This window comes from Oryx dammah, unplaced genomic scaffold (genome assembly GCF_014754425.2).
Source record: "Oryx dammah isolate SB20612 unplaced genomic scaffold, SCBI_Odam_1.1 HiC_scaffold_12, whole genome shotgun sequence".
NCBI lineage: Eukaryota > Metazoa > Chordata > Mammalia > Artiodactyla > Bovidae > Oryx > Oryx dammah.
In genome coordinates, this window is record NW_024070196.1 from 64,758,268 (window position 1) to 64,785,468 (window position 27,201).

The window sequence follows — 27,201 nt, forward strand, 5'->3', positions numbered from 1 at the left end:
TAGTCATCCTATCTTAAAAAAAAAAAAATCTGCCTTTTAGGTTTCTTGATGGTCATAATTTTAACAACTCTTATTTGGGTGTTGCTTCTAACAAAGCCAGTTCGCTTGATCTTCACAACTACCTTATGTATAAACACTTTTTTTAGGTGATGTGTTATGTAGTATTTGAAATACTTGTTTAGATGCATTTTGCTTTGAACATCAGAATAGAACAGAAGTAAGCTTCACATAGAATATAGGGATTTTTAATAATGAGAGATATCTATAGCTGTCCTTTGGCCAGGAGAGAGCAGCTATCTGGTCCTTAAACTACTTTAGTAGTAGAAAAATTCTTTAAAATATGATATAATATTTATTGCTGGAGTGGGTTGCCATTTCCTTCTCCAGGGGATCTTCCTGACGCAGGGATTGAACCCAGGTCTCCTGCACTGCAGGCAGGTTCTTTACCATCTGGGCCACTAGGGAAGCCTTTGTATTTCTATAGCAGGACCCCAATAGGTTATGATAGGTAAGGCTGGTATATTACCAACAAATTGATATTAAAATAAAAAAAATTATGCCTCCAGTTGGGATAGTATTATACATAGTAAATATCTATGCTTTATTTTGATGAGAAGGTATTTGAAGGCCATATTTTGATATTTTTAAACTATCTTGGAACTTCCATGGGGTCTAGTGATTAAGACTCCATGCTTCCCCTGCAGGGATGTGGGTTCGACCCCTGGTCCAGGGAGCTCAGTTCCCATATGCTGGGCAGGGTGAAGCAAAAATAAGTAATAAACTTTCTGTAATGAAAATTTCAAACATGCACAAGAAAGAATCATACCAGAGAGTCCTCTTAGTCACCTCATCAGCATATACTCAAATATGGATGAAAAGGACTCCTAATGAATAAGACATTGCTACCACTCAGGGGATTCTGCAGCTTTAGGAGCTCTGTGCCAAGAACCAGGAGAGAGACCAGCTGTGTGTGTGTGTGTGTGTGTGTGTCTGTGTGAGTGTGTGTCTGTGTGTGTATGTCTGTGTGTGTGTGATCTTATTTATTTTTTGGCTGCTCTCTAGCTGCAGTGCGCGGGTTGCTCACTGTGGTGGTTTCTCCCGCTGCAGAGCACAGGCTCTGGGGCGCGTGGGCTCAGTAGTTGCAGCTCCCTGGCCCTAGAGCGCAGGCTCAGTAGTTGTGGCGCACGGGCTTTTGCTCAGCAGCATGTGGGATCTCCCTGGATCAGGGATCAAACCCTTATCTCCTGCATTGGCCGGTGGATTCTTGACCACCAAGCCACCAGGGAAGCCCCAGATACATTTTTTTGGGGGGGTGGGGGGCTATGTATATCATCTCTAAAAGTTTGCTCCTGCTGCTTTGTGATCAAACAATATGTACTCTTTTTATTCTTTTAGGCTGTGGCTCGTGGCTCCTTATACTCAGAATAATTATTTTGAGATCCATGTATGTTATATCAATAATTTATTCCTTTCTATTATTGAATATTCTTTCATAATATGGATATCCACTCATACTTATTCATCTGTTGGTGGCATTTGGGTTTCCAGTGTTTGATCATCACAAGTAACGCTGCTAAGAACGTTCATGTACAAGTCTGTTTATGGATATATGCTTTCATTTCTCTGGGATAAATATCTAGGAGTGGAATTGATGGGTTGGTTATATAGTGGTTTGTGTTTTAACTTCTGAAGAAACTGCCCAGTTATTTTCTTTTTACCTTCCCACTGGTTGTGCATGAGAATTGTAGTTGTTCCACATCTTTGCCAACATGCGGTATGGTCGGTCTTTGCTAACTCTAGCTGGTCTAATAGGCGTGTAGTGACATCTCTGATTTTAGTTTGCCTTCTCCTAATGACTAACACTGTTGAGAATCTCTTCATATGCTTACTTGCCATCCACTTGTCTTCTTTGGTGAAGTGTCTGTATACATCATTTACCCATTTTTTAAAATGAGGTTGTTTGTTTTGTTATTCTTGAGCTTTGAAAAGCCTTTATATATGCTGAATAGAATTCCTCAATCAGAATATGATTTGCCAGCATTTTCTCTGTCTATGCTTTGTCTTTTAATTTTCTCCAGTGTCTTTCGAAGAGCTGAATTAAAATTTCTGTTTTTGAAGCAAAATTCAGTAACAGAAAGATATCCGGAAATCTCCAAATATCTGGAAATGGGTCAACTCAGTTATAAATAACTCATAGTTCAAGGAAGAAATACCAAGAGAAATTAGACAATAATTTGAATTGAATGAAAATGAAAACAGACTATATTAGTATCTGTGAGATACAGTTAAGTCAGTGCATAGAGAAAATTTTATAATTTAAATGGTTATATTAGAAATGTTTAAATTCAGTGATTTGACTTTTTAAGAAATTGGAAAAATATCAGTTTAATCCCATAGTAAATTATAAGCATTTAAATGACAGAGTGGAAGTCAATAAATATAAAAAGTGTAAATAATAGAAGAAAATGAAGGAAACAAAAACTGAAGATCAGTATGAATGATACACGTCTAGTCAGCATGATCAAAGGAAAACAAAAAGAACATACAGTTTAACAGTATAAAGAATGACTGAAGAGCTTCTACAGACATTAAAAGGACAATTTAAAAAAAAAAAAAAGGGCTTTCCTGGTGGTTCAGTGGCTAGGACTCTGAGCTCCGGGTTCAGGGGCCCAGGTTCAATCCCTGGTCCGAGAACTAGATCCCACGTGCTGCAGCTAGGAGTTCACATGCCTCATCTGAAGATCCCGCCTGCAGCAACTGAAACAAAACCAGAGCAGGAGCAACAGAGAAATAAGATCATGTCTTAGTAATTTGACACTTTGGGTGAATGGGACAAGTTCTTTAAAAGATAAAAGTTACCAACACAAGAATAAATAGAAAATACGTATGGCCCTATATCTGTGAAAGAAATGAAATTTGTAATTTAAAACCTTCCAAAAAGAAAATTCCAAGCTCAGATGGCTTCACTGATGAGTTCTGTCAAACATTTGAAGAATTAATACTGTCTTATGCCAGCTTTTTCAGAACAATTAAATAAAAAGGAATAATTCCCATCTCATTTTATGAATCATACTATCTTGATACCAAAACCAAAGAAAGTATTATAAGGAAAAGAATAAGACTTCTACACTGAAAGGTATGAAATAGTGCTAAGAGAAATTAAAGAAGCTTACAAAAATGGAAAAATATATTTATGTATAGTACACTTAATGTTCTTGAGATTAACTTCTCTAACATTGATCTATAAATTCAACAAAAATCCCCATCAGAGTCTCAGTAGGCTTTTTCTGGGAAGAAATTTCCATGTTGACTTATAAAACTTAAATGCAATGAACCCAGGATAGCCAAAAAACAAACAAAAATAAAACCAAAGGCAGCAAAACAAAGTCAGAACACTTAGATAACTAAACCTCCTGATATTGACTGATGTTTTAAACCTAAAACAAACAAGATAAGGTGGCATTTTTGTGAAGAATAGACATATAGATCAATGTAACACAATAATCCAAAGATAGACCAACACATAGTTAGTGTTGAATCAACAGAGATGCCACGAAAACTCGGTAGAGAAAGGATAGGTTTTTCAATAAATGATATCAGAACAATTACGTATTAGAAGGAAAAGAAGAACCTTGGTTCTTACCTTGCATTGTACACAGAAATAACATGAAATGGATATTACACCTAAACATAAAATCTAAACTTTAAAATTTCTAAGAGAGAATAGATTAAATGCTTCCCGACCTTGGGATGTGAGAGATTTCTTAGCACAGACCATCTACCGAAGAATTAATCCTACACCTAGTTCAGAATATGGTTCTATAATGTCTCTCATAATGTCTCATAATGTTCAATATAATTTACCATATGACCAACAGTTTCACTTCTAGATATTTACCCATGAAAAATGAAAACACATGCCCATGAAACAACTTGGACACACATGTTTAAAACAGTTTTATTTATAATGGCCCCAAACTGGAAACAGCCCAACGTCTATCAACAGATGGACAGATAAACAAATGCTAGAACATTCGTCCAATAACATACTTCTTGGAAACAAGAAGGAACTAAAAACTTGTGCACATAGCAATACAGATGAAGCTTGTTTATGCTGAGGGAAAGAAACCAAAAACAAAAGACAACATAGTGCCTTATTTTATCTATATAGAATTCTAGACCTGTAGCAAATTGTCTTTATTAAACAGGAAGGAAGAGATCAATAGGTGCTCAAATCCTAGAATTTGGGGAGGTAGATTGCAAAAGAGCACTTTTTGGAAAATATAAATATTTGATATCGTGCTTAGGACAGTATTATATGTGAAAAACTCATTTAACAGTACACTTAAACATGCATTTAATTACCTCAGTTTGTTTCAAAAAGCAAAAGAAAAGGTGGCGGGGGGAAATGATGCCAAACTATTGCCCATCAGTAGACGATAGAGATTTAATTTCTGCTTTTTCTCTTTGGATAATAGCTTTGGAGGTTCGCTTATTGAATAATTGGTCCTTTCTCCATTTTTCTGCCTTGCCACTTTAGTTGCATATCAAAGTTCCACGCATCTGCGGGTCAGTTTGTGTGATTTCTGTTCCATTTCGTTGGTCAGTTTGTTTATCCTGTCTTGACTATTTTAGCTTCATAATGGGCCTTTTAATCATCATTCTCTTTCTTCAGAAATGTCCTGGCTATTTTTGCATGCATTTTATGAAAAGCTTATCTGTTTCCGTGTTCTATGGAAAATCCTGTTGGAATATTGACAGGAGTAATATTGATTTTGTAGATGAATCTGATTAGAGTTTTTGCAATATTAAGTCTTTCTGTTCTTTACCATGCTGTATCTTTCTACTTATTAAAAACTTCTTTACTGTCTCTCAATACAATTTTGTAATTTTGCCTGTAACATTCCTACACACATTTTGAAAGATTTATTTCAAGACATTCGATGTTTCCTACTCTGGTGCAAGTGAAATCTTCTTTCTAATTATATTTTCTTGTGGTTTATACTTGCTGTGTAGTAGTGTGATTTTCTTAATATTAATATATCCAGGGAACACTGGCTTTTTCTTTAGAAAGAATCTCATCGACAGGTTGGCAGAATTTGTGGTGTGTCTGCATGGACATCTTTATTATGTTTGGAAGGTGGTGGTGTTGAGCGAGAACTTCCCCAAATTCCTTATTTTTTTTAACTAAGTAGGGACGATCTCCTAGAGAAAGAAATGGCAACCCGCTCCAGTAACCTTTCCTGGGAAATCCCATGGACAGAGGAGCCTGGCGGGCTATAGTCCATGCGGTGACAAAGGAATTGGACACGATTTAATGACTAGACAACAACAAAGTTTACATGTAAGGTTGGCCCTGGGCTGCAGGAGAGGGTACTAGCCAGAGGTGCGAGCTTTAAGTTTAGTCAGCTGTTCATGCAGCTGTGGGTGTCAGTAACAGGCGTCTTTTGTCAAGCCAATATCCTTTTGAGGGGAGCATATTTTTTTTATTGAGGTATAACTGACAAAATTACATATGTTTAAAGTGTACAATGAATACCAGAAGAGAGTTAATCAAGCCAGTACCCTCGAATGAAGACATCCAAATATTTTCCATTCTAGGGGTGGAGGCTGGCATTGTTAAAAACATGTCACTCTTCTCTTCTAGTATCCGGAGCGTGATGCAGAAGTATCTTGAGGAGAGACACGAAATCACCTTTGACAAGATTTTTAATCAGAGAATTGGTAAGTCTGGCTGTTCACTTGGCAGACAGTTAATTCTAGTCGTGGTACTAAAGTGTAAATGCAGCCCTTGATGCTGTCATATGTGTTGTAGCTCAAGCTGGGGATGAAGGAAATGGCATGTAATTAATAAGATCCTAAGTGATTACTTACATCCCTAGCAATGTCTCCTGTAAATAAGCTACTGGGAAACAGATGAGTTTGGGTGGAGGTTTTAAGGCAGTGTGGAAGACTCCCCTGGTCCAAGGATTGGGTTCTTGATACCCAGAGAGAAATCTTCTGTTCAGATCTGTGCCTGAGGGCCTCATCTTCTCTCGCTGACCTTGTACTCTCCATGATCTCAGGTGTTGGCATGTGTCTTCATCACCCTCACCCCCCTGTGTGGTTGGCTCTCTGCTTCCCAAGTGTGGGGTCGGCTTACTGGATCAGTTCTCAAGGGTTCGTGGATTTTGTTTGCCGCTCACTCTTGTCAGTTCCGCCTCAGTCTCCCTTATTCCTGTGGCTCTACTTGGAACCTCTGCTTAGCAGGTCACCAGGACTGCTCCTGTTGTGTACGCAGAGTTCACGGACGCAGCGCCCACTGGCTGATGCCCTCGGCTCGTGCAGACGTGTGGTACTGTCGGGGTGCTCTGTGGCCCCCAGCAGTTAGTGCCCTGGAGAAGTTGGGACCAGACAGGAATTGGTTTAGTGGGAATTTCAAGGCCCATGAAGAAATGAGATCCTTTATTCCAACTGCCTTCTGAAAGACTGGAAGCTTGTTTAAAGGTGCCTGTCGGCTGGGTTAGAGGAGTGCTATCAGCTATGTAGTTTTGTTTTACATTCTCCCAAATCAGTTCCCCCCACCGTCCAGAAATTTCCTGAACAATCTTTTGTTCTCAATGATAGAATTCATCTTTGGCCTGTCAGCTGGCTCTGTTGTTAACTTACACTGATGTAATAAACAGATTATGCTCGAGTTTTTTAAAAAAATCAGTGTAGCTGAATATAAGAGACCAGAAATCCATCTTCCTCTTTTTGCATCTTGTTTGCCTCCCACAGCTGTTCAGAGGAGCTTTGCAGGGAAACTGTGTCTTAGTTTTTAAATCAACGTAATACTAGAGGAAATTATTAAAATTCCAAGAAGTCATAGTCTCTCTGAAGTTCCCTGGAACTCTGCTTCTTCAGGTATTTCTGCTCCCGTGATGTGCAAATACACGCTGACTGGTCCCTTTGAGACTGAATATTCTGATAGTCCTGGGTCATCCTTCTGTGTATAGGTCAAGAGGCGAGACTCAGGTTGATGAAGTGACTTGTTCTGATCTTACATGCTGATAATTCTCTGAAGGTTCCATTACTATGACATGTACTGTAGAAGGTCACCCGGTAAGAATTGGATAGATTTTTTTTTTTTTTAGAAAGAGTTACAGTGATCTCCTTTATCCAAGTAAAGCAGAAACTGGTATGGAAAGTCTGGATTTTTCTTAACCACTGTCTGTCACAAAGTGACCACCTATGAAGAGGAACTAAAAAGCCTCTTGATGAGGGTGAAAGAGGAGAGTGAAAAAGCTGGTTTAAAACTCAACATTCAAAAAACTAAAATCATGGCATCCTATCACTTCATGGCAAATAGATGGGGAAAATGTGGAAAGTGTCAGATTTCTTTTTCTTGGGCTCCAAAATCACTGCAGACAGTGACTGCAGCCACAAAGTTAAGACATTTGCTCCTTGGAAGAATAGCTATGACAAACCTAGACAGTGTATTAAAAGGTGGAGACATCACTTTGCCATCAAAATTCTGTAGAATCAAAGCTATGGTTTTTCCAGTAGTCATGTGTGGATGTGAGAGTTGGACTTAAAGAAGGCTGAGCACTGAAGAATTGATGCTTTTGAACTGTGGTGCTGGAGAAGGCTCTTGAGAGTTCTTTGGGCTGCAAGGAGATCCAACCAGTCAGTCCTAAAGGAAATCAACCCTGAATATTCACTGGAAGGACTGATGCTGAAGCTGAAACTCCAAAACTTTGGCCACCTGATGTGAAGAGCCAGCTCATTGGAAAAGCCCCTGATGCTGGGAAAGATTGAGGGCAGGAGGAGAAGGGGACGACAGAGGATGAGATGGTTGGATGGCATCACTGACTGAGTGTGCATGGGTTTGAGCAAACTCTGGGAGATGGTGAAGGACAGGGAAGCCTGGCGTGCTACAGTCCATATGGGGTCACAAAGAGCTGGACACGACTTAGCGACTGAACAACATGAAGGCTGTGGATTTGCCTTCTGTAATGACCCACTAAGTACAGTACTCAAAAGGCAGGTGTCGTGCTCTGGGGGAGCCCATCAGGAGTGGCCTGTCTGCTCTAAGGGTGACTTAGGGGAGCCCTTAGCCACACGGAAGGTTTCACCCTGAGCGTAGGGGTTTGGTGGGGGACAGATTCAGCTTTCAGCTCGTCCTCCACTGCCTCTTCTCATTGCTTTCACGGTGTTTGGTTAACTGCCATCTGTACAGATCCTCCCCTTCGCTTCTGATTTTGTACCAAAAAGCAGAAAATTAGACTCTCCTGATGACCAGAGAAAGAAACTCCGTATCTTTGGGAGGAAAGGGAAAAAAAGAAATTCTTTAATGGTGACTTAAAATTTTTCAAATGTTTTACAGCTCTGTTGAGGTACATTTGATACAGTATATTTCCCCTGTCCAGCTCAGTGGGTTTTGGTGTATTCACACAGTTGTGTGACCATCGGCACAGTCTCATCGGGGAACATTTTCAGTACTCCAAAAAGAAACTCCCCTGGTGGACCAGGGGTTAAGAGTCTGTGCTTCCAGTGCCTCTGCGGGGTGCAAGGGTTCGATCCCTGGTCAGGGGACCAAGGTCCCACATGCTGTGAGGCGTGGCCAAAAGATCAATAAATAAATAAAATAAAACACCTCCCTTCCCCCCGCCCCCCAGCCAAAGGCGGAGGGGGAAGAAGCTGCACCCATGAGCAGTCCTTCCCTCTCCACTCTCCGCGTGCCCCTAACCCTAAGTGCCACTCGTCTGATTTCTGCCTCTGTGGATTTGGCTGCGTTGTGCTCACCACACAGACAGCATCATGTAACGTGGCCATTTGCATCTGGCGTCTCTCAGCGTGGTGTTTCCAGGGTTCATCCATGTTGCCGCGTGTGTATCGGCACTGCTTTCCTTTCCTCTTCCCCATAATATGCCCCTGCTCCACCGAGCCACGTTTCCTTCACCCGCTCATCTGCCAGTTGCTTCTAGTTTTGGCTTTTAGGAATAACACCGCTAGGAGAGGAAGCTTTTTTTTTTTTTTTGTCTTCAGCTAAGACAGCAAATTAGAAGAGTAGAAGTGAAGTCACTCAGTCGTGTCTGACTCCTTGGAACCTCATGGACTGTAGCCTACAAGGCTCCTCTGTCCATGGAATTTTCCAGGCAAGAGTACTGGAGTGGGTTGCCATTCCCTTCTCCACGGGATCTTCCCGACCCAGGGGTTGAACCCGGGTCTCCCGCATTGCAGGCAGATGTTTAGCCATCTGAGCCACCAGGGAAGCCCCTAAGACAGCAGAAGAGATGACTTATTGTTCACATGTTACATTCAGCACCACGCAACTGCAAAGAGAACTAGCCTGGAATACCATGTGGGTTCAGGACAAAGGACCAAAAGAGGGACCGCCTTGGTAATGAGCAAGATGGGTCTCTCAGAGGTGGTGGAGGTGATCAGAATGGCCATAGACCCACGGAGACAAGTTTGAGATGGTAGGCGTGCAGTTCAGCAGTTTGTACCAGCGTCCCTGGCCTCCGGCTTCCCTTGTTTCTCCTTCTGTGGCCTCCATGGTGGACCAGTTTCCTTGGACCTCTGCCTCATCTTTCTGCTTCTGCTCTTCAGTCTGAGCATTCTCTTCCCCTCCAATTCACTCTCGTGGTGCGTGGTGCGGAGATTTCTCAAAAGATGGCCCTAAGGCCAAGAGAAGAGGGTGTTTTTCTACGTGTAATTTGAGCAAGTGGTTTCGGGTTACTGAGATGCGCTGGGGATTGTGACAGGCTTGCCCTCCCCTGCAGCTCCAAGTTTCCAGTCTCTGAAATGCGTCAGGATCTCTTTCTTCCTTCGTTGTTTCTGCCCCTCTCTCTCCCTCCTGTAACTGCTTTTGCGTCTCTCATCCACCAGCCCGCTCATCAAATGTGCGAGGCCCAGAGCTGTCTTTTCTGTGGTTGTGGTTAAACCCTCACCTGCAGCTGGCTCCAGGAGCCTTTGATCTGAGCCCCTTAATGGCATTAACTCCAGCCTCACAGATTCTCCTCTCGAGTAGCTTCGTCAGGCGCTGGTGGTCTGTGGCTTTTATCTCAATTAAGTTATTAAAAAAATGAAACATGGTTCAGATAAAGAACTCCTCCTTCCCTTCCTCCCTACTCTTGAGCCTGGAGCTGATGAGCCAGTCGGGGAGAAGCCAGGCTTAAGCTCGGTGGGGGTGGGGATGGGGAAAGAGGACAAGTAAATGTGCACACAGATCTGTAATCACGAGTGGACAGAGCTCTGTATTTAATGTGTCTGGTTCTTCCCGTCTCCACGGCGCTCTCGTTTTCTGGCTGGTGTGAGGGATAGGGTGAGGCGAAGGGGGACCGAGACTGCAGTCACCTTGAGTCTCCTGGTCTCTGACTTCCTCTTCTGCCTTCCCATCTCTTCCCTCTGCCCCTCTCCATGACTCTCTCCGTGTGTTTCCGCCTTGGTGCTTTTCTGTGCTCCCCTTGTTTCCCTTTCACCCACAGTCCCCCTCTCCTCTCCTCCTCATCTCTCTTTCCAAGCCTGCCAGCATCCCCCATGTTGGCTGGCAGTTGACACACGGTTTGGGGGACCAACCTCCAAAGTGGGCTGTAGCCAACATGTCAGAATGCTTTGTGAAACAAAAGAAATATGTAGAAATCTTCCTTTTAGTTGGCTTCTGAGGCTTTGCTGGGTGGCAAGTGATTGGCAGGCCTGTTGGCTATACCCAGACTGGTTGTCATTTCAGCCGTTTCCCTAGCTATAAAAGTGGGCATACGGATGGCACCCACTTCATTGGCCCTTGTGAAGATCCAGCAGCAAATGAATGCAAAGCCCTGAACGTGGTGATTGTTCTTCACAGGTGCTCAGTGAATGAAATCTCTTATTATGAAAAGTTTTAGTCTTGGGTAAAACTGGACCAGAATAATGATCCCCCATGCTTGTATACTGGGCTTCCCTGGTGGCTCAGATGGTAAAGAATCCGCCTGCAGTGCGGGAGACCTGGGTTTGGTCCCTGGGTTGGGAAGATTCCCTGGAGGAGGGTATGGCAAGCCACTCCAGCATTCTGGCCTGGAAAATCCCCATGGACAGAGGAGCCTGGCAGGCTGCAGTTCATGGGCCACAAAGAGTCGGACTCGACTGGGCGACTTAAGCTCAGCGCATTCTTACACACCACCGAAACTCAATGTTTTCAACATTTTGTGTACCTGCTTTGTCCATCTCCTCTTTTTTTGGTTGCCGGAATATTTTAAGGCATTTAGCAAACCCCTCATAGCATTTCAGCTCTATGTGCATCTCTAGAATATCTGAATATTTTCTTATACAACTTTAATACCTTTATTCCAACCAATGAAAATGATTCTTACTATAATACTGCATCTGTATTCAGGTTTTTCTGATTAACTGTAAAATGTGCTTTTACTCTTGTTTTTTTTTGAATCAGGATCCATATATTATTCTTGTAATGTAATTGGTAATAACATCCTGCTAATCTAGAATGGTCCCCCACCCACAGGTAATTGACATTTTAAAGAAACCAGGCTGGTTGTACTGTAGAGTGTTCCACATTCTGGATTTTTCTGCTTGCTTTTTCCATGGTGTCATTTCAACGAATTGCACTTCTGCTTCCTAAATTTCCTGTGAACTGAAAGCCAGCTCCAGCAGCTGTGCGAGTGTGTCAGATGCAGACTCTGGAGCAGGAGGCGTGTGACACGTGGGTGCCGCTCTGCCGTCACTTCTGCAGAGCGGCTGAGGGGCGGTCAGCTCTCGGGCTCCTCGTTCAGCTGTCATCCACCATTGGTTTCGTTTTCCCTGATGATCTCTGCCTGAATCGATTACTATATGAGGAAGTAATGAAGTGGTGAGCTTGCTAATCGTGCCATTCCTTCCGTGTTTACTGCTTGTCTTCATCAACTCAAGCTGTTTATTTGCCTGTAGAGATAGTCGGGTACAGTTGGCGGATTTCTAAGATGTCTCCCATGACTTTTGCCTCCAGGTGTTACTCCCAAGGGTAACCTGCTGAAAGAGGATTTGCAAATACAGTTAAGGCTATGTTCTAGGTAGGCTGAATCCACTCACACCAGCCTTTTAAAAGCAGAGAATGTCCTCAGGCTGGCAGCAGAAGAGGAAGCCAGAGAGACTGACAGGAGAAAGACTGGACACTCCCTTGCTGACTTTGCAGGTTGAGGGACCCCATGAAAAGCATTGTAAGTGCTGTCTATGGCAGACAGCAGGGAAACAGTCCTACAGCCATCGGAACTGCATTCTGCCAGCAACCTGAATGAGTTTGGAAGCAAATGCCTCCCCAGAGCCTCTAGATAAGAACCCAGGTTGTCAGCACCTTGATTCTGGCCTTATGAGCCCCTAAGCAGAAAGGCAGAGCTAGTGGTGAGGAACCTGCCTGCCAGTGCAGGAGATGTAAAAGACGCATGTTTGGTCCCTGGGTTGGGAAGATCCCCTGAAGGAGGGCAGGGCAACCCACTCCAGTATTCTTGCCTGGCGAATCCCATCGACAGAGGAGTCTGGCGGGCTGCGGTCCATTGGGTCACAATGAGTTGGACATGACTGAAGTGACTTAGCGCTAACGTAAGCAGAAAAACCAGAGGACCCAGCCAGGACTTCTCATCTCCAGAACCAGGAGCTGTTTATCAGTGGCATTTTTAAGCCACTGAGTTTGTGAATGTTTGATACACAGCAGTAGAAAGTAATAGAGCAGGGGGACTTCCCTGATGGTCCAGTTTTAGACTCCATGCTTCTGCCAAACATGGTTTTAGACTCCATGCTTCCACCCCAGGGGGTCCAGGTTTGATTCCTGGTCAGGGAACTAAGATTCCACATGCTGCTTGGCCAAAATTAAAAAATAATAATAATAAAGCAGTAACCTTAAAAAAGACTAATAGAGCAGGATAAATGCTGAGTTCTGTTTTTAATTGCCAGTTTCCCAAATAAAAACAGTTAAGTGACAGTTGTCTTTATTTTTCTAATGGTTACATTGCAATCAACCATCTTAATGGACATCAATTAAATTGATTCCTAACTTGCTGTCAGTAAAACTTAAATATTGACAAGTGTCCTTGGTTTGGGTCATTAAAAGAATGATTTTAAAGGGATACTGGTTATCCAGTAGATATGGTTAAGATGATTTTGCTATTGTTTTCTTTTGTGATCAACTGGAATAATAATTTCATCATACGTAAATGCGACACATTCAGTTCAGTTCAGTTCAGTTGCTCAGTCGTGTCCTACTCTTTGCAACCCCATGGACTGCAGCACACCAGGCCTTCCTGTCCATCACCAACTCCCGGAGTTTATTCAAACTCATGTCCATTGAGTCAGTGATGCCATCCAACCATCTCATCCTCTGTCATTACCTTCTCCTCCTGCCTTCAGTCTTTCCCAGCATCAGGGTGTTTTCAAAAGAGTCAGTTCTTCTCATCAGGTGGCCAAAGTATTGGAGTTTCAGCTTCAGCATCAGTCCTTCCAGTGAATCTTCAGGATTGATTTCCTTTAGGATGGACTGCTTGGATCTCCTTGCAGTCCAAGAGACTCTCAAGAGTCTTCTCCAACACCACAGTTCAAAAGCATCAATTCTTTGGCAGTCAGCTTTCTTTATAGTCCAACTCTCACATCCATACATGACTACTGGAAAAACCATAGCTTTGACTTGATGGACCTTTGTTGGCAAAGTAATGTCTCTGCTTTTTAATATGGTGTCTAGGTTGGTCATAACTTTCCTTCCGAGGAGTAAGCGTCTCCTAATTTCATGGCTGCAGTTACCATCTGCAGTGATTTTGTAGCCCAAAAAAGTAAAGTCTGCCACTGTTTCCACTGTTTCTCCATTTATTTGCCATGAAGTGATGGGACCAGATGCCATGATCTTTGTTTTCAAAATGTTGAGTTTAAGCCAACTTTTTCGCTCTCCTCTTTCACTTTCATCAAGAAGCTCTTTAGTTCTTCTTCACTTTCTGCCATAAGGGTGGTGTCATCTGCGTATCTGAGGTTTATTGATATTTCTCCCGGCAATCTTGATTTCAGCTTGTGCTTCCTTCAGCCCAGCGTTTCTCATGATGTGCTCTGCATATAAGTTAAATAAGCAGGATGACAATATACAGTGTTGATGTACTCCTTTTCCTGTTTGGAACCAGTCTGTTGTTCCATGTCCAGTTCTAATTGTTGCTTCCAGACCTGCATACAGATTTCTCAGGAGGCAGGTCAGGTGGTCTGGTATTCCCATCTCTTTAAGAATTTTCCACAGTTTTGATGAATTCCATCTGTCTACCGACAGACTGCTCAGCTCCTCTGACTGCATCCCTTCTCCTGTTAGAGAAGGATGTTTCTCATCATAAGGAGACTCCAGAATAGATGGTTAATTCATAAAGTATGCAAATATTGCTCTCATGTGTAAAGAGCATCATGGTTAATGTAATATGACATCATATCATTATTGCCATGGAAGACATTTCCTTTTCTCACACTGACTTGAGAACCTAATCCCAAGTTTGCATATTAATCTTTCAGAGTTTGTGTGAGATAATGTTGGTGTCTGAAGCATGGTTTCAGTCAAGAATAAAATTCTGCAACTTTTACTCTTTTAAAAACAGCTTTATTGAGGCATGATATTACATGTCGTATCATTCACTTGTTATGAGTCAGTATAATTCGATGAGTTTTAGTAAACCATGTCTCAGAGACCCCCTGTACCCCCTTGTAGTCACTTCCTGCTCCCAGCCACAGCCCCAGGCAACCACTAATCTCTTTGTCTCAATAGCAGTTTGCCTTTTTGGAACATTTCATGCGAGTGGAATCCTGCAGGCTGTAGACTGTTAGTCTCTTGCATCTGGTTTCTTTCATTTCACGTCAGGTTTTGGAGGTTCATCCACACTGTGTGGATCAATCCTTCTTTCCCTTCTGTTGCTGAGTGATACCTCATTATATGGATAGACCACATTTTGCGTATCCCTTCACCAGTTGATAGACATTTGAATTATTCCCACTTTTGGTCTGTTACAAATGCCGTTGCTGTGAATATTCACGTAAAAGTGTGGATGTATGTTTTCATTTCTCCTGGGCATGTTACTAGGAGTGGAATTGCTGGGCTGTATGCGATTCATGGGGTCGCAAAGAGTCCGACACGACTGAGCGACTGAACTGAACTGAACTGAATGGTGTATTCAAGTTTAACTTATGAAGGTATCACTAGTTGTTTCCTGAATTGTGTCACTTTTACATTCTCACCATCATTTTATGAAGGTTCCAGGTTTGCCATAGCCTCATCAACATGCTACGATCTTTTTGATTCTGACCATCCTAGTGGGTATGAGGCGGCGCTCCGCTGGGGTCTTGATTTGCATTTCCCTAACAGTTAGCGATGTTGTACATGTTTGTGGTGATTAGCCATTCTTTTAAATCTTCTTGGTGAAATGTCTATTTAAAGCTTTTGCCCTTAAAAAAATTTATCGTCTTTGTTATTTATAGGGTGTCTAACTTACAAATGCTTCCTCACCATCAGTGGCTTCTTTTTCATTTTCTTCGTGGTGACTTTTGAAGTACAGAAGGTTTTAATTTTAAAGTCCAGTTTACAAATTTTTAAAGTGAATTTTGGTGTAGTAGCTAAGAATTTCTTGCCTAACTGAATTCCACAAAGCTTTTTTTCTCCTCTAGAAGTTTCATCATTTTAGATCTTAGCTCTTTGGTTGATTTTTCAGTTAATTATCATGTGTAATATGAGGTAAGGGTCTAAATTCATCTTTTTTTTTGGCGTGTGAATATCTAGTTATTTTTTTCTTATTTGAAGAAGACAGCCTTTCCCCTCCTCCCCATTGGATTGTCTTGGCACCTTTGTTGAAAATTTCAAAGAACATTTGTGTAAAAGAATGCATAAATTATATTTGGCATTTGGGGTTAAGGCATAAGAAATATACTTGCCATGGACTTTGAAAAATTATGTTTTGTTATAAAAATATTTTGGAAAGACAGAAATTTTTTTAAAAGGATTTTCTGAGCAGAGCTATAGAAAGAAAACTGGACACACATGTCATGGAGACCTATTTTTTTAATTTAGTAATTATACAAAACCACAGGAATACTGAAAAAAAATGCAACAAAAGAAAACGTTTTAGGGTTATTTTTTGGTCAGTCTCAGAAAACAAAGTTACCAATATATTTTGTAACTATAAAATCATTTCTTGGTGCTTTGTGCTTCAAAACATGTTAGATGGCTAAAATCTGCAAGTACTTAAAACCGTGGGACTTCTGACCAGAGTTAAATGATAGCAGGTCGAGCCCTTTTGCACGTGTGTTTGTGGAGCGGGAAGTCTTAACCCGGGAATCTGCTTCAGGCTTTGTTTTCTCTTTTGTTTCCACCCTTCTTTGGAACGGTTTGTTTATGTCCCAGTGCAGGACCTTCCCCAGACAAATATTTTCCCTGAGTGACAGTCACAGACGGCCACAGTGCCCCCAGCTCATCTGTAAAGCAAGCATTCTCTGGCTGACAGCCGCCTGCCCTGACAGAGAGGAAAAACCTGTTCAATTCCGCTTCAATTATCCATGTCTTTGTGGAGACTTTTAGTGAGGGAAAGAGTTAAACATCTATTTAAACTTTCCAGTAGCAGAGGTAAACACTTGACTAAGCACAGCTAATTGGGTTTGCAGTTGAAGAGGCCAGGCAGGCACAGGCCACCGGTGGTGAGGGAACCCGCAGAAACAATGGGCAGAGCTTCTGCACCCTTTCCAGCCTGCATCTCTTAACAGAAATGCTGCCCAGAGGGGAAAGGTGCTGCAGAAGAGGGAAAGGCTGTTAGCTAAAACCCCACTGGCAGGCAGTCCTTTAGGCTGACTCCTTATCTTTTTGGCTCCAACAAGCCTGGGGATTGGCGTCTTGTGTTGGAGTCAGTCTGAATGGCTCTGAAAACTGGGGACCTGAGAGATTCGCGGCAGCTTTCAAAGAGGGTAAAAAGGCTTAAAATTAACCCAGTCTTATGAGAAATTAAGTTGTCTTTTTTTCTCTTCTTCATTTTAAACTAGTTTACTTGGGCTGGTTTTCCTTTTGAAAGCCATCGTTCAGGTTCTAAGATCAGCCATGATTATCTATTCTCAGAAAAACTCGAAGAGCTGCAGTGTTTACTAGAAAGACGCAATCCTTTAACATCTTGTCACTAAAACTATAGGAACACTGGCATGTGACCAGACCCCTGATCTGCAGGCTGGCAACTCTGTCTACATTTGTGCTGGGTGTGTACTCAGTCACTCAGTTGTGTCCGACTCTTTGGACCCCATGGACTATAGCTCACCAGGCTCCTCTGTCCATGGAATTTTCCAGGCAAGAATAGTGGAATGGGTTGCCATTTCCTACTCCAGGGGATCTTCCCGACCCTGGGATCAAACTTGTGTCTGTTGAGTCTCCTTCATTGGCAGGCAGGTTCTTTACCACTGTGCCACCTGGGAAACCTATGTACCTTTTAGATGGTTGCTGTTTAATTTTTCTTGAGCTCTTCTGAGCCCATGGTTGATTGGAATGAACTACTGGTTTAAGACAGTAATGGCTACCTGCTTACTGTTAATTAACACGGCATGAGTGTTTTCTAAGCTAGGTAAAATAATGTGACCAAGCTCACCTAAGCCCCAAAAAGCAGAGCCTGAGCTGGGTTCTTCAACAGCTGCTATTTTCTACCTATTACCAGGAAACGTTAGTTTAGAAATTAGTATGCATATGGGGTTTTTTTTCTTAATTGAAGTATCGTTGATGTACAATGTTGTGTTAGTTTCAGGTGTATAGCAAAGTGATTGTCACACACACATACTTTTCAGATTCTTTTCCATTATAGATTATTACAAGATATTGAATATGGTTTCCTGTCCCATACAGTAGGCCCTTGTTGTCTGTCTGATTTACGCATAGTATCTGGAGAAGGCAATGGCACCCCACTCCAGTACTCTTGCCTGGAAAATCCCATGGACGGAGGAGCCTGGTGGGCTGCAGTCCATGGGGTCGCTAAGAGTCAGACACGACTGAGCGACTTCACTTTCACTTTCATGCATTGGAGAAGGAAATGGCAACCCACTCTAGTGTTCTTGCCTGGAAAATCCCAGGGACGGGGAAGCTTGGTGGGCTGCCGTCTATGGGGTCGCTAAGAGTCAGACACGACTGAAGCGACTTAGCAGCAGCAGCAGCAGTGTGTATCTGTCAAGCTCAAACTCCTAATTTATCCCACCTCCTACTTTCCCCTTCGGTAGCCATAAATTTGTTTCTGTTTTGGAAATAAGTTCGTTTGCATCTCTTTTCTTAGATTCCACAGGTAAGTGATATTCTGTGATATTTGTCTTTCTCTGTCTGATCTACTTTAGTAAGTGTAATCATCTCTGGGTTCATCCATGTTGCTACATGTGGCATTATTTCATTCTATTTCATGACTAATATTCTGTTATATATATGTACCACATCTTCTTTAACCATTCATCTATTGATGGGCATTTAGGTTGCTTGGCTTGGCTCTTGGAAATAGTAGTGGAGTTTTAAAATATCAGCTGTACAGTTCCTATTTAATGTCTCATGATTCTGACATCTAGAATTTGGAGATAATGCACAAAGATCTTTCTGTGGCAGCTCTGCTTTATGTGCTTTTGCCAAATGAGACATGGAGAATCAAGTGTGTTTTAAGTGCTTCGTTGGAAACGTCTCATTAAACAAAAAGGCAGATGGAGAAGACTAAGACCACAGGCCTCAGGGGACTTTCCATCTGCCACTAGCTCACCCTACGAAAGGATGGATGTGAAACCCATGGACCTCTAGCATGTCAGTATCAGGCAGCTGTAAGGAGTGCTGATTACTGCCCAGGAGTTCTGAACTTCTTGGAATGGGCTACTGGTGACATTTCTGAGCCATGAGTTTAGACCCCAAGGCAGGTATGGAGAAACCACTCTTAGCCAAAAAGCAAGTCTAGCCAATCAGCCAACATCTGCAGCTGACTCAGCTTTGTAGCTCTCTCGCTGCCAGGGTCCACATAATTCAGGGAAAATACTACATGCTCTAGCAATGTTGACGTCTTAGTATATACTCCCAGACAGTTCCAGGGGCCTAGGAAACATCACCTCTACTGGAACAGTTGTCGATCGGCTCTTTGAACTGGCGGTGGAGAGGTGGTTGGGCGGTGTTTGGACGAGGAGCCCCCACTGCCTGTAGAATCCCAGGTGGCAGTACGCTGTCGTAATATCCCCTTGCGTTAGCTCATTTGGAAATACCTTTTCTGAGGGTTTTATACCTTATCTTTGATCTTTTCTTAGTAACCCTACTTCTAATCCAAGTCAGGACTAGGAAATGATTGTGCTCATGCCTCTTGGAATTAGCTTGCTTGCTTTGTGGGCCGTCTGCTGAAGAGTATTGTCACATCATTGTATTCTACCTGGTGCTTTTAGGTCAGCCTTAAAGCCCAGAGCTTTGTCCTGATTCTGCTCACTCTCTGCTAGCAGTGGGCCCTAGACTCTGGCTCCTGTGGTAGCCAACAAGCTGGGTGTTTTCATCAACCCTTTTAATACTCCTTAGTTTCCTGATCAGCAAAACAAAGGGACTGGAATAGATAAAATCTAATGTTTCATTTAAGCCTAACACTCCATGGTTTCACAAATTAAATTTGAGTTGATTTTCTTTCATTCTTTTTTGCTGTTGCCCTTCCTGCTGCTTTGACAGATGGAGACGGGAAAAAGAGATAAGAGAAAAAAAGAAAGGTAGAGGAAGAAAGGGCTTTCCCAGGTGACTCAGTGGTAAAGAATCCACCTGCCAATGCAGGAGACCCGGGTTTGATCCTGGGTCAGGAAGATTCCCTGGAGAAGGAAGTGGCACCCCACTCCAGTATTCTTGCCTGGAAAATCCCATGGACAGAGGAGCCTGGCGGACTACAGTCCGTGGGGTCGCAAAGAGCTGGGCATGACTGAGTACATACGCGCAGAGGAAGAAAGATGGGAGGCAACGAAGGAGGAAGAAAAGGTGAAGAGAGAGTGAGGGTTTTTACAGAACCGCTTCTTATGGGAAATTACTCGTACTGCTCTGTCCCAGCAGCATATAGTTATTTCAGGAAGAAACTAACCACACGTGGAAGCTCCGGCACTAGTCAAGCTGAGTTCTGCTGCCATCTCCTAAGACAGTTCATGTACGTCGTTAGCTCAGGACAGTGACAGAGAGCCTGCACTCTAGAGAGCGGCAGATCCCAGCTCTGTAAAGTCAATTCCAGCTCAGCCATCACTTTACTAGATGCTAGGCAGGTGGGGCTTCACCTCTGAGTGCTGGTCCTCTCACCCGAGAGTGAGACTAGGTCTGTCTCGGCATGGGGTTATTCTGAAGACTAAGTGAGATCTGTATATAGGACACTGAGCACCTAAGGGCTTGATTATGGGCTGTTATCATTCAGACGTTATTGATACGGGCCTTTTCAAAGCTTCTGCTTCTGAGGTTTACTTGGGCTGCTATGCTAAGCTGGAAATTGGTCATCACCATCTTTGTATCATTGTGTGACGTTTCACGGATGGTGTTATGTGTCTAGGGTTTTACAGGTAGTCCCAGTTTCACGCATTTAACCCATTCTCCTGCGAAGAGCCAAATGCTTTATTTCAAAAATAAAGTTGCACTTCAGGACATAATACAGTGTCCAGAGCCAGACTTGGCCTTCTACCATAACAACTAGAAAACTGGACAAAATATATAAAGTAACTGCTTTCAGACACAGAAAGGGCCATGGTCTTTGAAAGAAGGGAAATAAACTGGGCTGGGTCCACTTTTGGCTTGGAGTTACTTTGTAAAATGTGCCCACATGGTGGTCCTGCTGAGGCAGGGGCTCCAGGACCCCAGGGAAGGCAGGAGCCTGGAAACTCCAGTAAACACATGAAATGAAGAGCTGTAGAGCTAATAAGCCAGTGATGATGACAGCCCGCTCAGTGTGTTTGGAATGTGCTAAATCCAAAAGAGGATGAGAAAAGAAAAAAGCCACAAGGAAGCAAATGATAGGATGTGAGATTTAAATCCAGCTAGATCCGTGTAAATGGTCTAGTCTAACTCTAACCCTTCCACGCTGTTTCCCTGACTGGAGTCCAAATTGGAGAACAAAGAGAATCTCTGATGCTGTTTCCTCTTGGTGCCTCAGAAGTAGCTAGTTCAGTATTTTATACATCAGGGGAATGGACCCTTTTTGAGGGAAGGGGATTGGCTTTTTTGTTTTAGCATGAAATCCTTTCAGCTGCCATTACTGTAAAACTCTCACTGGTAGCATTTTGTGTAAAGAGCCGGAGTATGTCTATACACTGTGATTGTTTTCTCAGCATGATGACAGCATTCCAGGGGTGAATGGCCCAGCAGCGATACCCCCAGCGTCCTGTCCATCACCTCCGCGTGACCCTCGTGGGCCCTGGGCCCTGCTGGGACCAGCACTAGGATGAGTGTCCACAGACATCAAGGCCCTGGTGGGGCCGCTGTGTTGAGTAGACGGTCCCGGGAGAGCAGCGGGGTGATTGTCCCTGCTGTGCAGAGAGTGGAGGGAGCGTCTCACAGCTACATCCCCACTCCCAGGAGAAGGTATAAGGCCCCGAGCGAACAAAAATCACAACAGTTAAAGGTACTGTCTAACTTTTAAAATTAAATACCTCGGTCATTTAATTAAGAAATTTCTAGAGTCAGCTGGCTATAAGTTAAAGTGAATTTGGATTGAAAATCATAGAAACCATCTCACTGCCCTAGTAAGAAATCATTTCATGTTCATTAAATTTCACACCCAGATCTGAGAAGCAGCTCCAGCCACACACGTGTCCCTGGAGGGGCCGCAGCAGCCAGCTGTGGGCCTCCGTGCCGCAGAGGGTTGGCAGCGGCAGCCTCACTACCTGGCGTCCGCTGTCAAGGTTCTACTTTTTTGAGCCTCAAAGGCTTTTCTTTGAATTCTAGTGAAAATATTCAGGGGAGGCGGGAGGCAGGTACTGTTACAGTACATAGAGGTCAGTACTTGTTAGCGGTTACAGGTCAGCTTAGGGGATGGGATGTGGATAAAAGGGTCACCTGGGGACAGACATGGTGGTGGATGAGTGTCCTGAGGAACAGGAGGGAAGAAGGACCCAACTTCGCTGTGTTAAGAAAGAGGCCCGGCTCTAAAATCCTCTGTTCCCAGTTTGAGAGCCGAGTTTAATTTTTTCTGAAACAACTGCCCACTTATAGTGAAAACTCTTCCCCAGCAGGCTCGTTGGCATTCAGAGCTCTCAGCACTCGTGGAGCATGTGTAAGGGAGAAGTGCCTAACACTGAGGTTCTTCTAGAAGGATCCCCCAGTCTCCCAGCCCTCCCTGCCTGTTCAGACCTCAGCACTGGGGTAGACCGTCCCCCCACCTCTTCCTCGTGGGAACATGCTGCATCCAGATTTTAAGTCCCCCTCCTTCCTTATCCCATGGAAATTTCCTGCCTCCGACCACTTGAACTCCGTCACCCATTAATCTCTCCCCGCCCAGCCTGTACTTCACTTCTTCCTGAAACCATCTGTGACTGTAGCGCGAGCCATATTGATCTGCCCTTAGTACATCAGATGTTTATTGAGCAGATGAAGTCCTATCCATTGTGCTGAAGATAAAGAGAAAGCCACACAAGAGCAGGCCACTTCCTTCCCAGAGCCCATGAGCACACAGCTCCTCAGTGACGTCAGAAGAGCGTCCTTTCTTAACACGGTGCTCCCGTCTGTTCCTAAGGCCGGTGTCAGGTCTAAGGAGATGCTAGAAGCGCTGCCACTGAACGCCAGGAACAAACGAGGAGCCAGATGGGGCCAGTACCCGAGAGGCGGAGGGCCCAAAGGATGCCTTGTTGTTTTTTCTTATTTCTGTTTTTTGGCTGCACCACATAGCATGCAGAATTTTAGTTCCCCAACCAGGGATCGAAACCCGCACCCCCTATGGCTGTGGGTTTCAGAACAGGAGTTGATCCGTTGCTAGTAGGTGTACAAACAGGTGCTGATCCGATGGGGCTTATTTGGCCAAGTCTATTATTGATAAAATAACAAAGCATCTATATAATCTTTAGCTCAGGAATTTCACTCTGAGGAATGTATCCTACAGATAGGCTTGAACACATGAGACGTGATGTGTGGAGAAGGCTATTTATTTCTGCAGTTTTGTAAAAGCAAACTCTTTGCTGCAGCCCAAATGTTCACCATTAGGAAACAAGTTACGTGACTTCCCACATTCCATCCGACGGAATGATGCAGCTGCAGGGAGTGGCCGAGTACCTCTTTGTGACTTGTCTAGAAAGATCCACAGGGTCTTGGGTTATGGGAAAAAGGTCTGATGGAGACAGTATGGAGGGAAGTCAGAGTTCGTCTTTGCACCTGCCTTTGTGGCATGTTAGCAGGTGACACAGTGTCTGTGACAGAGACCCACCCGTGGGCGTTTCTCATCTACAACGGTGCAGGGCGAGCAAGAGGCCACCCTGCCCACTCTCCATGTGCCAAGCTCTTGCCACGCTGTGACACTGGTGTCCCTTAGAACTCGGACTCTCCTGCATCGAGCTGGGTGAAGCAGCCACGTGGATTTCCTAGCACCTGGCCAAGAAGTGACACCCACCCCTTCCCCGAAAAGACATAGTAACCAGTAATATAGGTTACATTGAGGGTGATGGTGGTGGGCGTGCTACTGGGAAGATGAGGAGCATGAACTAGAAGGCAGCTTTTCACTTTGTACCTTCTTAATACAGTTTTACAATTTCGTGCCATTTCATCCATTCCTAAAATAAAAAGAGAGAGTTGTAATTTAGTGGCCTTGAAAGCGCTAAGGACCCAGGGCTATGGGAGCAGAAAAGAGGGACAGCTTCTCGACCTTACTGGGATGGGGAGGAGGGCTGGTCCTTGGAAGTTTACAGTGATTCGTGATGCTCAGTTGAAGTCCTGAAGGTTAAGTGGTCGTTAACCAGGTCAAGTCTGCAGGGGGGTGGGTGGCTGTGAGAAAGAGGGGCCGGGGGAGTGGGGCTGGGGAGAGGTGGATGGCAAGAAGGGAGCGGGTGCTGAGAAGTCAGCCTGTGTGAAGGGACTGAGGGTCTGTGGCGTGTTGAGTGGCCTGTGCTTGTGTCTGGCTTTGCTGGGCAGGTGGGCGCTGTAGCTCGGTGAGGTGCTGGGGCAGAGCGCAGTGTGCGCCGTGCTGCAGATGATGGAGGCTGGGTCTTATCCAGCATCTCTGCAGTGACGACACGGGAGCAGCATGGCCAGGTCTGGGGCAGCAGCTCACGGGACAGGTTAGAAGGGATATTGGATGGATGACGGGAGCTGAGTGAGTGGCCGGGTGGTGACCTAGGAAGCAGCACGTCTCTCCCCTGCAAAGGAGCATGGCTTGTAACTGAGGCGGTGCAGTTAGGGGTTGTCTTTACGCACGTTGGTCAGTTCCTCCAGTCAGATTACAGTTGCTCTGAGAGCCCCTTCATTTTACACTTATGCTGACGGTATCCGGACCTAAAAACTTCCTGGTTGATCCTCTTTGTTTTAAATAAATCTTTATTGGGATATACATACAAGAAAGTGCTCAAGTCCAAGTGCACAGGCTCATGAATTACCACAGAGTGAGCACACATGCATTAACTGGTGAACTCCTGTTCTGATTCTTCCTTGTGATAAAATTACGGTCAGACCCAGCCTGTCCGCCACACCCTCCCCACTTTGTCCCTGCTGTGTTTATTCTGTGATGTACACACATACTCTGATTTCCATACTGCCAGCTCGAATCATTGTTCTTTGAGATGTCTTTGGGAAACATAAACTGGGTGGATTGTTGGGATAATCTAAGTTGCTTTTAATCTCACTTTGTTTTAATTGTCAGTTTGCTTGTTTGCTATTAGATGTGCATTAAACTGTGATAGATGAAAAAAATTGACCCCAGTCTGGAAGGAGTGTTGGCATGGTATGCATAGCTAGAAATATGTTTTCTCTTCAATAACTTTCGTGTTTGTAAAGGCTTAAAGTAGTCCCACTATTGCAAGGATTTAGATACTTTTCTTGGCTCTGTAATTTCACAGGTTCCTCCCAGCCCCAGTTTCCTTTGTTCCCTTTTGAATGAAGAGCCGATTGCTCAGAACCTTCTATGAATTTTTCTTTGGCCAGATTCATTACCATTTGTGCTTTCGTCTACTAGACTGTTACTATTCATGGTCCCACATCTCTCCATTATCTAAACGAGTGATCCCTTTAATTAATATAAGAATATTTTATTGAACATGAATGTGCCAAATTTAAATTGGAGGTGGAATGGTAACTTGGATTTTTAGAAGACCTAACTATTTATAATCTTCCTCAACTACATTTTCTTTCTAATTTTATCCTGTAAGTTGTAAGTCAGGAAAGTGAAAGTTCTAGTTTGACAGGAGATTGAAATTTTAAAAAATATGTTTTAAGATTTTCATGATGTAGATAAATATGATTAACTAAATATTCTTTTTTAATATATTTATTTATTCCTGTTGGGACTTGGAAGAAATGAAAAGGAGAATTATTCACTGGGAAGTTAGCTTAGTCATATTCATCTAGAAGGGGCATGGTACCCTTTGGGAGTTTATTCATGAATTATCATTTACAACTTCCTTTATTTTCACCTGTAAACAAATACTGTGTATCCTGAATGTGTCAGAGTCATTTCTGACCTCTGCGTTACCCAGAACCTTTGTAATTACTTATTTTAGTCCCATGGCTCTGTGTTTGAATGATTTTTATTTTCCATAGAAACTTGTGCGTTATGAAAAGCATCTTGTAGACATTGGCAACCATGTAAGTGATCCGGTATTGACTTCTAGAAATTCTAGATCCCAATTTGTGATCATCTTAAAGCCACTGTTCAGAAACACCTTTTGAGCCTTGTCCCTGGCTCAACTATATGCACCCAATCTTATTTTTCTTTCTTTTTTTAGCATCAGCTTTTTTTTTTTTTTTTTGGAGGGGCAGGCAGACTCAGGTTTAATCGAGGAATAATTTAAGTAAAACTCACCATCTACAATGGACAGTTCTATCAGTTTTGACAAATGCTTAAAGTTGTATCAATATAACAACTACAAAAGTCAAGGTGTAGAGTAATTCATCGCCTCCCCAGATTTTCTAGGGCCATTTATAAGTCAGCTCCCACTCCCCACCCTAACCCCTGACAACCACTGATCTGTTTGTTCGTATGGTTTGTCCTTCTCCAGAATGACCCAGAAGTGGACTCATTCCCCATGTAGCCTTTGAATCTGGCTTCTTTCCCTTAGCACAGTGCGTCAGAGACTCACTTATGGTAGATGTATCCGTAGTTCATCCCTTTGTCTTGTTGAGTGGGGTTCCATTGTATCAATATATCACACTTTATTCAGTCAGGAGCTGAAGAACATTTGGGTTATACCCAATTTTTTGATATTATATATGCAGCTACTATAAATATCTGTGTTCAGATTTTTGTGTGAACATAAATTTTCATTCCTCTTGGATAAATATCTAGGAATGGGTTTGTTGGGCTGAATGGCAAATGGATCTTTAGCTTTAAAGAAATGCTTCCCAATGGAGAGTCCTAGTTTCTCCACATTCTTTCCTAATCACCGGTGGTATTGTTTCTGTCTCTCTCTTTTTTTGGGGGAGGGGGGGGGCGGGCGGTGCTATTCTAAGAAGGATATAGTGATACCTTATTGTGATGTTAATTTGCATTTTTCTAATGACTAATAATGTTGGGCATCTTCTCATGCACTTATTTTACATTTATATATCATCTTTGGTGCAAGTATTCAAATCTTCTCATTTTTAAAAAATAGTGAATTATTTATGTCCTCATTATTGAATTTGAGACTTCATTGTATGCTTTGAATACAAGTTCTCTGTCAGATACTTAATTTACAATTACTTTTCTCCAAATGTGTGGTCTATCTTTGCTTTCCCTTTGTAAGTAATAATTAATGTTGGGAAATTACTTTTGAGACTGTGTGAATATTCTATTCCTTGTTAAAGGTATACCCACGTATGTTGGCACCTGTTGATTTTCTAACTCCATCAGTCCTTCTGCCGTTTTTGTGCTAAGGAAGAACTGCCCCCTTCTTCTCTTCTCCCGCTTCCCTCCATTGTGGAGTCACAGCCCAGGTTCCCCTTGGTATCAGGATCAGTCTTCCCAGCCAACACAGTCATTCTTTCTCTGACTGTTGATTCAGTGGCATGAGGAGTCCAAAACATTGTATATTCTTCAAAGCGAATAAAGCTTCTGATTGCCAAAATTTGACATTATCAGTCCTCTTAACTCTGCCCTTCTAGTA

At 43.2% G+C, this 27,201-nt stretch overlaps 1 protein-coding gene across 1 annotated transcript in view; it reads left to right on the forward strand.

The window, feature by feature from the left end:
* GRK3 (G protein-coupled receptor kinase 3) overlaps positions 1–27,201 on the forward strand; it is a 118,726-nt gene that overhangs the window by 20,603 nt on the left and 70,922 nt on the right. Inside the window, exon 2 of the mRNA XM_040250977.1 lies at positions 5,648–5,724. Coding sequence (XP_040106911.1) covers positions 5,648–5,724 — 77 coding nt within the window. The remainder of the gene's footprint in view (positions 1–5,647; positions 5,725–27,201) is intronic.